The sequence below is a fragment of the Zophobas morio genome, unplaced genomic scaffold, assembly GCF_036711695.1.
Source record: "Zophobas morio isolate AGI-343-1 ecotype UQ-CSIRO unplaced genomic scaffold, CSIRO_AGI_Zmor_V1 ptg000022l, whole genome shotgun sequence".
Classification (NCBI taxonomy): Eukaryota; Metazoa; Arthropoda; class Insecta; order Coleoptera; family Tenebrionidae; genus Zophobas; species Zophobas morio.
This window is the reverse complement of record NW_026972127.1, coordinates 6,300,939-6,313,104: the sequence shown is the minus strand read 5'-3', so window position 1 is coordinate 6,313,104 and position 12,166 is coordinate 6,300,939. Positions and strand designations below refer to the sequence as shown.

Below are 12,166 nucleotides of genomic sequence, written 5' to 3'. Positions count from 1 at the left end.
AAAATATAAGCCCGCCCACCCGCCCTATGTCAATTGTGATGATTTTTTGTTATTCGCTGTGAACCAAGGGAACAGAGCTTAACTGCAAAATACTTTTTGTTTGCAAGAAATTAAAAAGGTGTTTTTGAGTATCGTGTTGGTCAAAAAATACTATGTATATTAAGAAAAAAGCCAAAATATAAACCCCGCCCATCCACCCCATCTCAATTGTGATGATTTTTTTTATTAGAAACTTAAAACACGTTTAAAATGGTAAATTTTTGTAAGGAAATATGGATTTTGCAATTAGGCGCCTCCCCTAGGTCTGCCAAAGAATGACAACTTCATTACTATTTACATCAGGGCAGGTATGGGTGGGGCTTAATCTTTGGATTTAATTTTTTGTTAACAGGTTATTCAAAAAAATGTCTTACATGGTAATTTCTGGTAGAGAAATAATAAAAATTTTGTATTTAAATTCCGCTCCTTTGGCTCTCGACGATTAAGAAAAAATAATTACAATCGAGATAAGGCGGGTGGGCGGGGCTTATATTTTGCCTTTTTCCTTATTACGCATAGTAGTGTTTTCAGAACAAGAAACTTGTTTAATATGGTAAATTCTTGTATACAAATATGGATCTTGCAATTAAGTCCCGCCCCTCGATCTGACAACGAATGAAAAATTCATCTAATTGAAATAAGGATTTTGCAGTTAAGCTCCGTCCCCTTGGCTCACAACGAATAAAAAAAAATTATCACAATTGAGATAGGGTGGGTGGGCGGGGCTACATTTTGCTTTGTTTTTTTAGTATGTTTAGAATTATTTCGACAACAAGAAACTGAAAACATGAGTAAAATGGTCAGTTAAGCAGAATCCGCAAACATCTTTGACAAAATTTCCTCAGCAGACAGGAGTTCCTCGTTTAAGATCAAACTGAACAATGGGCATTGACGAATGTATATTGATGTTTAACCGCAATAATTTTTTTTTCTTGTATTGAGTTAGTTTTATTTTTTTAAAAGATATAAAGCGTTTAGGCAACCAGTTATATAGATGCGTGTGGTATTTGTTGTGTGCCCTTGGGCATTTAGTAAGGTCCAAAATGGGAGGCGGCACGTGTTCATTACCAACTTCGACCGTATAATCATTTATAGAAACCCTGTAGATTTTTTTTTACTAGATGATTCAATAGAGAATTGAAAAATTTATGTCGTAAAAAAAGAAACTCATTTAGCTTAGGTAGATTTGAGAATTACCAAACTTTTTTTATTTTTCTTAATTTTTGTAAATTAGTTTATATATTTATATTTGGTTCTTTAATTATTTTGTACTTTCCCGTCAATAAATTATTATTATTATTAACATCATATATTTTAAGGAACGTACAAGTGTATAAATACAAATCTAAAAATTAAAGGTCGAATTGGAAGTTTTTGGCTTCGCAGGTCTGGGCACAGACTGCACGGGTTCTTCCACACGATCTTCCTCCTCACCATCCGACAACAACACGTGACTCTCCTCCCTAACCGACCCTCGCAATGAAGTCACCAGAATAGTAGTTTGCGGATGCCGCGGCTGCACCTACAAAAAAACCGTCAAAACAACCCCCGCACACCTCACGCGTCTTACTTTTCTGAATTTCTTGAAATTCTTTCTATCTCCACTCGTGTCAAGACTGATCGGAGTAGGACGCGGCGGCACGATTCGAAACGAAGCCACAGGAATGGGTTCTATGACGACCGTGTTCTTGAACTTCTCGAACAGTTCCTTAAATTCGGGCTCGACTTCGCTTTCGACCAGACTTTCATCCCCGTCCTCGCTTTTAAAGGACGTCGACAACCACTTGATGTTCGAGGAGTCGCAAGGTACGTAGTCGTACGCCAACGGTTTTACCTCGAGCGGTGCGTCCGCAACGACTGGAGCGGCTTTCTCTGGACGCTGGTTGAGGATTTGCAAAAATTCATTGTCCGCATTGTCTTCATCGACCTCTTTCTTCAGTCGAAGAGAGGCGAAAGGGTTTCCTGCTTCCTGTCTTCGCAAAAACGCGAACGGGTTTGCTTTGGTTGCTTTTTTCCGTGTAGAACCCAAGGTTTCATCTGCTTTTCGCTTCTTGGATTCGGAAAGTGAGTCTTGGATTAAAATCGCGGTTCGCTTTGAGGTAGACGTTAGACTTTCATCAGCTGGTCTTTTTTTAGAAACTGATTCGGTCGATTGATTTGTTGACGTCAAACTATCGTCCAATCGCGCTCTTTTTGGTGGTGGATTCTCAAACGCGTGTCCCTTTTTCGAAGTACTAGGGACGTTATTCGGAGGACTAAACGGGTTTTTAGCTTTGTCTGCAACTGGTTTAGTAGCTTCTGGTGCTTTTTTGGCTGCGTTGTCTATTTTTGGTAGCTCTTTTTCGGCAACTTTGGACGTGCTAGCACGTGGTGTAACAGACAACGGCGTAGGCGGCTTTGGTGTTGCAAACAAATCGCCATCTGCGTCCAGAGATTCTGGAATAATCACTTCCTTTTTGATAATTCCGGTTTCGTAGAATCCGTCTTCCGACGGAGTGTTCGGTGCCAAAGAAAAAACATCCGATTCGGTGTCCGGATGCATTTGAAAAACGCTATGAAGTCGGTTGAATTTCGGATTGCAGTCTTTTTCGCAAGAGCAGAAAACAATCGCCATCGCGATTTCTTGGATTGGAATCATGCGTTCACCTAAATTTGTCAGATGTGTGTGGATATCTTTTAATAGTGGAGGAACTTCATCCGTTTCATCGCGGATAAACAAATACTTGTTTTTGGACTTGGTTAACTCAGGTAGCGAAAAGGGTTGTTTTTCCCAGGAGATGCTATGGCCACCTTGACAAGTAAACATGTAAGGCGGATGCATAAACCACACGTACACAAATATATATTATTTTATAAAATTTGAATAACATTTACCATGCAAAATTTAGAGGTGACAATCTTATCTTACCTGCCTTGGTGATAAGGTCGGCCATTTTCTTCTTAATTTTTTCCGTCGGAAACACGAACACTTTTCCTTTAAATAGCACCTTCCTGGATGGATTAACCGATAAATTTACTTTGTTAATTAGGGCTTCGGTTACCGGGGGTTTGTAGTCCTCAGTGTTAGGTAACGGTTTTGAATCTTTTATGTTTTTTAAAAATGCGTCCCAATACTGAGGTGTCACTATTGGTTTATCATCAATTATGGCATTTAGTACTTTAACAGTTAACATTATTTCATGTGCAGTTAAATGTGTACATGCATTGTTCCAGTGACTAACAAGAGAACCTTTTAATGAATCAAGTTTATTTTTTAAATCAGTTTTTTGTTGTTGCGTTAAACCAGACGCAGCGGTTATTACATTGACAACTTCAACTCTAAAAGAAATAAAGTAGGGAAGTATTTTCAGAAGACAAAAATAAAAAAAATATAGTACTTACTCATATTTGCTACCATACATTCCAAATTTTATCACATCTTGATGCTCCAACACCACATCAACCTTTGATGTCACCTTTTTGCTATTATGAGAAGTTCCATACTTCGAATCACAGTCTGTTAACATAACAGAGTCACCCTATAACAAAGTTTATCACACTCCATGCACACAAAGCTATTTTGTTATCTACTTTAACACTAATAGTTGCATGTTTTCTGCTGATTGATTGGTCGTCAGCTAATACTATATCTGCATTTTTTCGTCCAACCACATACTCCTTGTCTTTTATCAAGTAAAACAACCCTTGACCTAAACAAAACTTATTAAATTTGATTAACAAAATGGACGAGCGTCACCTTGTATCTGCTTAAGTATATACATTACTGTAAAATATATTAGATTGAAATAAATAATTAAAAAAAAAATAACAAACAACACCCAGCAGGACGACCAGCTGGTCACCAACAAAAATCACAAATTTTGAGGTTATGTGGTTTGTGTTTAGCGGGTTGACATTTATTATACCAAAAGGATTTTCTAGCGTCGGACTTGGTAATTTTGTTACGACGATTTTCGAAAAAAAAGTGCATCTCTAGTTAATCCCTTGAAAATTTTGAATTTTTACAATACTAAAATTAGGGGATCACAAAATATGTAAATATTAGTGTAAAGTGCGTGAAATGCTGTACAAATCATTTCTAGGTCCACTCACGCACGTCATTGATTATGATTACAAATTTTGGAATTCGATTGTGGTAAGTATTTCCAGCTATGAAATCAATCTTTGGAACTAAAAGTTCTAGAAATCCCCTCGTATCCAATTCGTAAAATGTTGGGGACTCTTGAACTATGTTCGTGTGGCTCTCTTGTTATTACTTTTGTTTATCTTCTTTTTCTCACCTGTGTGACGTCTAGACCGCTTAAATACTACAGAATTAAGTTTGACACTTACAATATATTGTGAAACCTTGCGTACTATCGTTAAGATAAGTTGTTGTACTTATACTCAGTTTCTCTAAATTTCAGAGAAATAAGATAAATTAAATCAAGTAATATTTGTTTTGTTATACCATTTTCTATAAAATTTATTTCTTACTTCATGCACCTGACTTGATTTGACTTAACGTGACCTGATTTGTTCTAGATGAAAAATGATTGAAAGTATCAATCAAAAGGGCCGAAAGCAGTCTTATTCTATCAAATTCTAGCCCCGCCCACCCGCCTTTTAATTTTTTAGAAGATATGTCATTTGCCAAAATCAGTTTTATCTTAGCAAGTACTAGCCCCGACCATCGCACTCTTCTCATTCTAACGACTAATTTTTTTTTCTGTTGAGTATAAGATCATTAATTTCATTTTGATTGGATAAAATCAATCACTGGAAAAAAGGTAGGGTGGGTGGGCGGGGCTAATCATGTTCTTCTGTCGAGTGGGTGTGGAAAAAAATAATGGAATCTAGGATGTGAAAAAAATTTTAAAAAAACGCTAATCGTATTTTTATTTATTTTTATTTTTTTTTTTGTTATACTATTTGCTATAAAATTTATTTCGTATTTCATGCAACTGACCTGACTACTGGCTTCTCTGTTGTCTCAAATAAATGACTTCTTTTAAACATTTCTCAAAGTACGTTCTTAAAATAATTGTATTTTGTGAACCAAAAATTAATAACAATTTCCTTTTTTATCTACCAAAATTTTATAACGAGCGATTTTGACACAACTGTAAAAATTGCTATATTTCAATTATCGATTTTGGAAGAACGGTAGGAATTTTCGACGAAACGAAGCTGAAAATGACTTTTGGAATAGAAATCTAGAAGATAACTAATTTTCGAACAAATGTAGTTAAAAAATGGTCAAAAATGTCAAAAGCGCCAAAAACAGTCTTATTCCATCAAATACAAGCCCCGCCCACCTCCCTCTTCTCATTCTAACGACTAATTTTATTTCTGTTGAGTATCAATCGCTGAAAAAGAGACAGGGTGGGTGGGTGGGGCTAAATATTTTCTTCTGTCGAGTGAGAGTGGAAACTAATAATAGAATCCAGGTTGTAAAAAAAGTAAGAAAAAAAAACTAATCGTATTTTTTTGTGATACTATTTCCTATAAAATTTATTTGTTACTTCATGCACCCGACTTGATTTGACATAACGTAACCTGACGTGTTCTAGTTGAAAAATGGTTCAAAATATCAAAAGTGCCAAAATCAGTCTTATTCAATCAAATACTAGCCCCGCCCACCCGCCCTTTAATTTCTTAGAAGATACGTCATTTGCCAAAATCACTTTTATCTTAGCAAATACTGCCCCCCCCCCCCCATCGCACTCTTCTCATTCTTACGACTAATTTTATTTCTGTTGAGAATAAGATCATTCATCTCATTCTGATCGGATAAAATCAATCATTGAAAAAGAGGCAGTGTGGGTGGGCGGGGCTACTTATTTTCTTCTGTCGAGTGGGAGTGGAAACTAATAATAGAATCTAGGTTATAAAAAAAGTTTAAAAAACCGCTAATCGTAATTTATTTTTGTTATACCATTTCCTATAAAATTTATTCCTTACTTCATGCACCTGACTTAATTTGACCTAACGTGACCTGATCTGTTCTAGATGAAAAATGGTTGAAAATATCAAAAGTGCCGAAATCACTCTTATTCCATCAAATTCTAGCCCCGCCCACCCGCCCTTTAATTTCTTAGGAGATATGTCATTTGCCTTAGCACTCTTCTCATTCTAACGACTAATTTTATTTCTGTTGAGTATAAGATTTTATTCATTTTGATTGGATAAAATCAATCACTGGAAAAAAGGTAGGGTGGGTGGGCGGGGCTAATCATGTTCTTCTGTCAAATGGGTGTGGAAAAAAAAATGGAATCTAGGATGTGAAAAAAGTAAAAAAAACGCTAATCGTATTTTTTTTTTTTTTAATACTATTTGCTATAAAATTTATTTCGTATTTCATGCAACTGACCTGACTACTGGCTTCTCTATTGGCTCAAATAAATGACTTTTAAACATTTCTTAAACTACGTTCTTAAAATAATTGTATTTTGTGAACCAAAAATTAATAACAATTTCCTTTTTTATCTACCAAAATTTTATAACGAGCGATTTTGACGCAACTGTAAAAATTGCTATATTTCAATTATCGATTTTGGGAGAACGGTAGGAATTTTCGACGAAACGAAGCTGAAAATGACTCTTGGATATAGAAATCTAGAAGATAACTAATTTTCGAAAATATGTAGTTAAAAAATGATCAAAAATGTCAAAAGCGCCAAAAACAGTCTTATTCTATCAAATACTAGCCCCGCCCACCCTCTTCTTCTCATTCTAACGACTAATTTTATTTATGTTGAGTGTAAGATCATATCATCCACTAATGTTTGTTTAAAACCTTCATTAACTGCAATAAAAAATGGAGTTTTGTTTGTATAATAGACGAAAGCACCAACAATGTAATTAATTTCTATTTATATTTATTTTTATAGACAAGCACGTGGTTGTGAATTTTGAAAAATATTTTTATTTTTTATACTAACTAACTAAATAAATAAAGACAAACAAATTTATATTTACTTCGATAAACTATTTTGCACTTTTCTAATTACGGGGCTCAGAAGATTTTCATCTACAACGTTCTTGGTGGTAGCATAGCTAACAGCCAACCCACACACCAAAGTAACTAAAAATCCAATCATAGTAGTATAATAATACGATATTCTAAATATCGCAAAAGATACCCCATCGTCGTTTACATTTCTAAAAATCAAAATCAAGATCAACAAAAATCAGAAAACTCTGATGCTCCTTACACAAACGTGACATTCGTGTCAAAATTGCATCCATCTACACCGACTGGCTTTTCCGGTAACACAATCATCCTTTGACTTTCCAGATACTTTGCAGGCAAGCTAAGACACATAATGACCACCAACCCCACAATCCCCCCATAAAACGCCCCATGAGAATTGGCTCTTCTGAAAAGTATACCCAGAGTGAACATTCCAAGCAAAGGTCCAGCAGGAATTCCACTGAAAGCCTGCGCTAGACCGAACATCCCTCCTAAGCGTTCAACCACAAACACCAGCCCGGTGGAAATCACCCCACAAACCACCACAATCACCTTCAAAATGGTATTTTTCCTCCCGTCTGACAACGACTTTGACACAAATTTGCTAACGAAGTCGTCGTAGATGGTAGCTGACATGCAATTTAACTGAGCTGAGTAGGTGCTAAGACCTACACTAAACACTCCCGCGATGAAGAGTCCAGCAATACCTGGAATGTGACCGCCGACATCGAGCACATAGAACGGTACTAATTCGTCGTTTCTGGTCAACTGGTTGGTTAAGAAAGGGTCGCAGTTTGAATATTTAGCGTAGATGATTAGACCCATCAGTATGCCAAAAGTCGCCATTAAAGACATGCCGATTCCGTAGAGTACGGTGGCTCTGAAACAATGTTGTCAAAAAGGGTCGTGGTTGAGGGTGACTGTACAATTTTGCTTCTTTGAATGTCGAAACTGAGAAGAGTTTTTGGATGCAGCTTTGGTTGGTGTTGGTCCAGGAAATCCACAAGAACGTGAGTCCGACAAATGGTGCCCAAAAATTGTTGCTTCTGGTGACATCAGGGTCAAAACTGGAAGAAATTGAGGGTTTAGACGTAGTGCAAATGTTAGACATACTCGAAAAAATCCAGACGTTGGCCTTTAGTTGCTTTTAACCAGACTTCCGAAAACCCACCAGTGGCGTCCACTCCAAGAATTAGAACGACAATTATGGCACATACAGCTAAAGTTAGCTGGATATTGTCGGTCCATACTACGGTTTTTAAACCCCCAATGGTTGTGTAGAAAATGCAGATAGCACAAATCGTGGGTGATATATAATTTACACTAATACCAGTGGCTTGAAAACAGTCATCAGTTTTGGTTTAAAAAATCAGAGATATACCTGCGGAGAGAGCCAATGCCGGTATGTATATAACTATTGGCAGAAACATTACTAAAGTCAAAACGAAGAAAAACGAAGACAACATTCTAGTTTTCTCGTCAAAGCGTTTACCCAAGTATGAATACACACTTGGTGTTTCTGAGTAGAACAAAACAGGTAGGTACACATATATGGTGACAACGACAACTAGCACAAAAGCTAGAGCTATTAACCAATAGGCTGCACCGAATTTGTATACTTCAGCAGGTACAGCGAGTAAAGTTAGTCCAGAAACGTGGCTACAATAAACCCAGTTGTAAATAGAGACGGTACTATAAAATAATTACCTTGCTACTAGTGAAACAGCTATTGGAACAGCACCCATTTTTTTACCACCCATTAAGTACTCAACTGGAGTTGACTGTTTGGTTCCAAAGCACCCAAAATAAATCCCAATTATGGCACTTATTCCGAGCATGCAACCAAAAATTACGTAGTCGTACCATGAGAAGGTGATTGTCACTGGAGCGTCCATTTTGGTACTGTGCCAAAAATGTTGCGTTGTGTGTTTTTACAATATAAATTCTGTCTAGGGATTAGACAATAATCTGTCAAACTAAATGTATCAGGAAATCCTCCTGTGAGATAGTACGCAATTACACTTTTTATTTAAGCTATATTTATTAAACAATAGTTAAATACTTATCAGCTCACGAAAATACATTGTTTTGAATAAAACCTACCGTAAAATTTAAAACGCAAGAATCGCTCGTCCTTTGGTTTTATGGTGCGCTTTATCATTACAAATCCGTAAAGTAAAACAGTTCCAGATGACGTCATCAGTTTCTTGGAGACAACCGCACAAACTTCAGGGGAGATCACGAAAAAAAAAATTAATGTTCTAGAGAGAAAATCGTGGGGGTTATTTATGTTTCTTACAAGGAAAATCTACGATGGTCTTTTTAATATGTAATTTGATTAAGATTAAGGTATTTTTATATTGCATTTGATACTAAATAAATGAGACTACAGGTACTTACAATTTTTTCAGCGTAGATAGCAAATGTAAAAAATAAACTATGTCTAGAGGACGTATTTTTAAAAATACTTCCATACGAATATCTAAGCGCAATTAAGACTGTTATCTATTACTATATGCATATACACTTTTTTCAAACAGCAATTTTTGCGATAAGTTTATCGTTTACAGGTAGGTCATAGGTCGTAACTAGAGTCCGGGATATTACTATTATTATTATTATCATTATTAACAACGTTAAACATTTAATTTGATAATGTACACATTGCACATTGTACATTTTGCCTTTTTTTCTTAATATGTGTAGTCATCTTTTTTCTTTGGTTTTCTTTTTTATAACATGATTACTTAAGAACATATTTCAGATGGTAATTTAATAAGGATTTTACAATTAAGCTCCGTCCGTCGGCTTACGACGAATAAAAAAATCATCAAAATTGAGATAGGGCGGGTGGGTGGGGCTTATATTTTGCCTTTTTTCTTTCTTAATATACATAGCCATCTTTTCATAACAATTCTGGAAAAAAGGTTGAAGTTATCGAAGAAATGAGGCCGGAAGTGACTTCTGCGGCCCGAAATCTAGAAGAAAAACTATTTAAGTTAAATTTAGAAAATTATCGAAAATGGGTCGAAATTTGCTAATACTTGCCAAATAACCTACCTAAGTGAGACCGAAAGTAACTTTTAGAGGTCGAAATGTGCCAGAAAATATCTTTGGTCGAAGGTAGTCGGAAAATTCAGAAATTTTCATAAGGGTAAAAGCTTGGTTTTCAAAAAGTAGTCTAAACATGTTCAAAGAGTTTAAAAATTATCAAAAAATTCTGGGATGCACATTTCAACGTGGTGATTCCAAAAATATGGCGTTTTAATAATCTGGAGGCAAGATTTTACAAATATTCGGCTTGAAATACATTTTTTTTAAATCAAAAAACTGATGATTCAATTGGCAATTTTGGAAAAATGTTAGGAGTTATAGAAAAAATGAGACTGAAAGTACATAACTTCTGGGGGTCAAAATGTACAAATGTGTTTGGTTAAGTTTCGAAAGTGGTCGGAAAATTCAGAAACTTTCGTAAGGGTAAAATTTTGGTTTTGAAAAATTATCCCAAAAATCTTCAAAAAATTCGAAGATGTACATTTCGACGTGCTGATTGCAAAAATATTGCATTTTAATGGTTCCGGGGCAAGATTTTAGGAATACTAGGTTTGAAATACATTTTTTTTCTTTAATTCAAAAAATTGTTTCACTGGGCGATTTTGATAAAATCGAGTTATCGAAAAAGTGAGGCTGAAAGAAACTTCTGGAGGGCCAAATGTACAAAAAAATCTCTTTCGTCAATTTCAAGGGTGGCCGAAAAATCCTAAAATTTCTACAGTGAAAAATTCTGGTTTTGAAAACGTTCTCTAAAATGTTTAAAAAATTCTGGGAATTAGATTTCGACGTGCTTATTTCAAAAATCTAGTGTTTTTATGATTCCGTGGCAAGATTTTAGAAATATTAAGTTCGAAATATGTATTTTTATTTTTCAATGGGCAATTTTGGAAAAATGCTCGGAATTGTCGAAAAAATGAGGCCGAAAGGACCTTCTGGAGGGCGAAATGTAAAATGTCTTTGGTTGAGTTTCAAAGGTGGTCGAAAAATTTCAAAATTTTCATTCTGAAAAATTTTGATTTTGAAAAAGTTGTCCAAAAATCCTCAAAAATTCTGGGATATACAGGGTGTTAGGGAATGCTTGCAACAAAATTTGAAGGTAGGCTCCTGAAGAAGAGAACAACAAAAAATCCTAGTAACACTTTTTTTAAAGGTTAATAGTTTTTTCTAAAAAGCGTATCGAAAAATCAGTCCCCACATTTTGAGAACTGCCGACGTTGTCTTTTTTTTTTTCTAAGGTAGTTGTGAAAATTCTGGAACTAAGATGATTATTTCCTTAGAAACGGTTAAATCTAATTTGTCAAAAATTGACAAAAATGTCATAATTACATCAATACAATAAACACCTTTGAGTTTTAAAATGTTTTCGGACGTTTAACGAAATAGACGCAGTTCCGACACGCTAATAAGGGTACCAACGCGGTTGTTGACGGAATTTCAGAAAACACCACAAACGGCCTCTGAAAACCTGCAGTGATACCAGAAAGAGGGGGTTTTGCGTTTTTCCCCTGAAAAAAATCCCGAAGGAAAACACTAGAAAGATTAGGGAAATCTATCTTTCAGCAGTGTGGTAAATGAAATGTTGAAATAGCAATAGCGCTCCCAGTTAATCTAATACTCCGGCAAAAAGGGACAACTCATGGCACCCAACCTCGTGATAAAACTTTTCATCCTCCTCACTACCCTTCTACTTGATTAGTACGGACCACTGTTGTTGGATCTTGAAAAAAGCGGCTATGGTTAACTGTTTGATGAACAAATGAGGACGCTCCACCCAAGATTCGGAGGACTCTGTAGGACCTAAGTTCGTCGGTCCATATTTCCGAGTCCGGTCTGATCACTCGCCTAATGTGGTCCATTAAGCGGAGCGGTTGGGAATGTAGGACAACTAACTCCACTTGTTGATCGTTCGTATACCACTCGTTATGAAAATTGCAACAAAATAATTTGCCGCTTGTAGGTAAAAATCCGAACTTACACAATGTACATGAGGCTCCTACGCAAGAACAAGATGAGCAAACAATCCCGGCGCAAGTCGTGTACGCGAAAGTGAACCGTAACAAGGAACACTTACTACTGAAATGACAGAAAAACTCATTTTATACGCACTTTCATTTGCCC

The 12,166-nt window shown here is 35.9% G+C and overlaps 2 protein-coding genes across 4 annotated transcripts; both read right to left on the bottom strand.

The window, feature by feature from the left end:
• Positions 1 to 1,326: 1,326 nt before the first annotated feature.
• On the bottom strand, positions 1,327 to 4,435 carry LOC135133622 (nibrin-like). Its single transcript, XM_064062078.1, has 7 exons — positions 4,320 to 4,435; positions 3,776 to 3,802; positions 3,610 to 3,728; positions 3,421 to 3,557; positions 2,948 to 3,357; positions 1,610 to 2,829; positions 1,327 to 1,561 (listed from the first exon to the last, which is right to left on the bottom strand). Exons 2-7 carry the CDS (start codon positions 3,798 to 3,800, stop codon positions 1,385 to 1,387), a joined length of 2,088 nt encoding a protein of 695 aa, XP_063918148.1. The 5' UTR covers positions 3,801 to 3,802; positions 4,320 to 4,435; the 3' UTR covers positions 1,327 to 1,384.
• Positions 4,436 to 6,346: 1,911 nt separating this feature from the next.
• Positions 6,347 to 9,237, bottom strand: LOC135133697 (sodium-coupled monocarboxylate transporter 1-like). Of its 3 annotated transcripts, none has more exons than XM_064062176.1 (7): positions 8,702 to 9,005; positions 8,376 to 8,653; positions 8,108 to 8,330; positions 7,921 to 8,061; positions 7,236 to 7,874; positions 7,000 to 7,182; positions 6,347 to 6,826 (listed from the first exon to the last, which is right to left on the bottom strand). In XM_064062176.1, exons 1-7 carry the CDS (start codon positions 8,887 to 8,889, stop codon positions 6,823 to 6,825), a joined length of 1,656 nt encoding a protein of 551 aa, XP_063918246.1. In that variant the 5' UTR covers positions 8,890 to 9,005; the 3' UTR covers positions 6,347 to 6,822. The 3 variants fall into 3 exon arrangements, with proteins under 3 accessions (XP_063918246.1, XP_063918245.1, XP_063918247.1); XM_064062175.1 differs by lacking the exon at positions 6,347 to 6,826 and adding an exon at positions 9,098 to 9,237 and having other exon boundaries at positions 6,924 to 7,182; positions 8,702 to 8,992; XM_064062177.1 differs by lacking the exon at positions 6,347 to 6,826 and adding an exon at positions 9,098 to 9,237 and having other exon boundaries at positions 6,924 to 7,182; positions 8,702 to 8,896.
• Positions 9,238 to 12,166: the final 2,929 nt, after the last annotated feature.

Bases quoted from the DNA above. Each gene is read 5' to 3' on its own strand.
- LOC135133622 (XM_064062078.1), bottom strand. From the start codon at position 3,800: ATGTATATACTTAAGCAGATACAAG. The intron at 2,830-2,947 runs GTAAGATAAGAT...TTACTTGTCAAG, and splicing joins CGACCTTATCACCAAGGCAG to GTGGCCATAGCATCTCCTGG. The intron at 1,562-1,609 runs GTAAGACGCGTG...GTTTTTTTGTAG, and splicing joins ATTTCAAGAAATTCAGAAAA to GTGCAGCCGCGGCATCCGCA.
- LOC135133697 (XM_064062175.1), bottom strand. From the start codon at position 8,889: ATGGACGCTCCAGTGACAATCACCTTCTCATGGTACGACTACGTAATT. The intron at 8,331-8,375 runs GTATATCTCTGA...ACTGTTTTCAAG, and splicing joins GGCATTGGCTCTCTCCGCAG to CCACTGGTATTAGTGTAAAT. The intron at 7,875-7,920 runs GTACAGTCACCC...ACATTGTTTCAG, and splicing joins ACATTCAAAGAAGCAAAATT to AGCCACCGTACTCTACGGAA.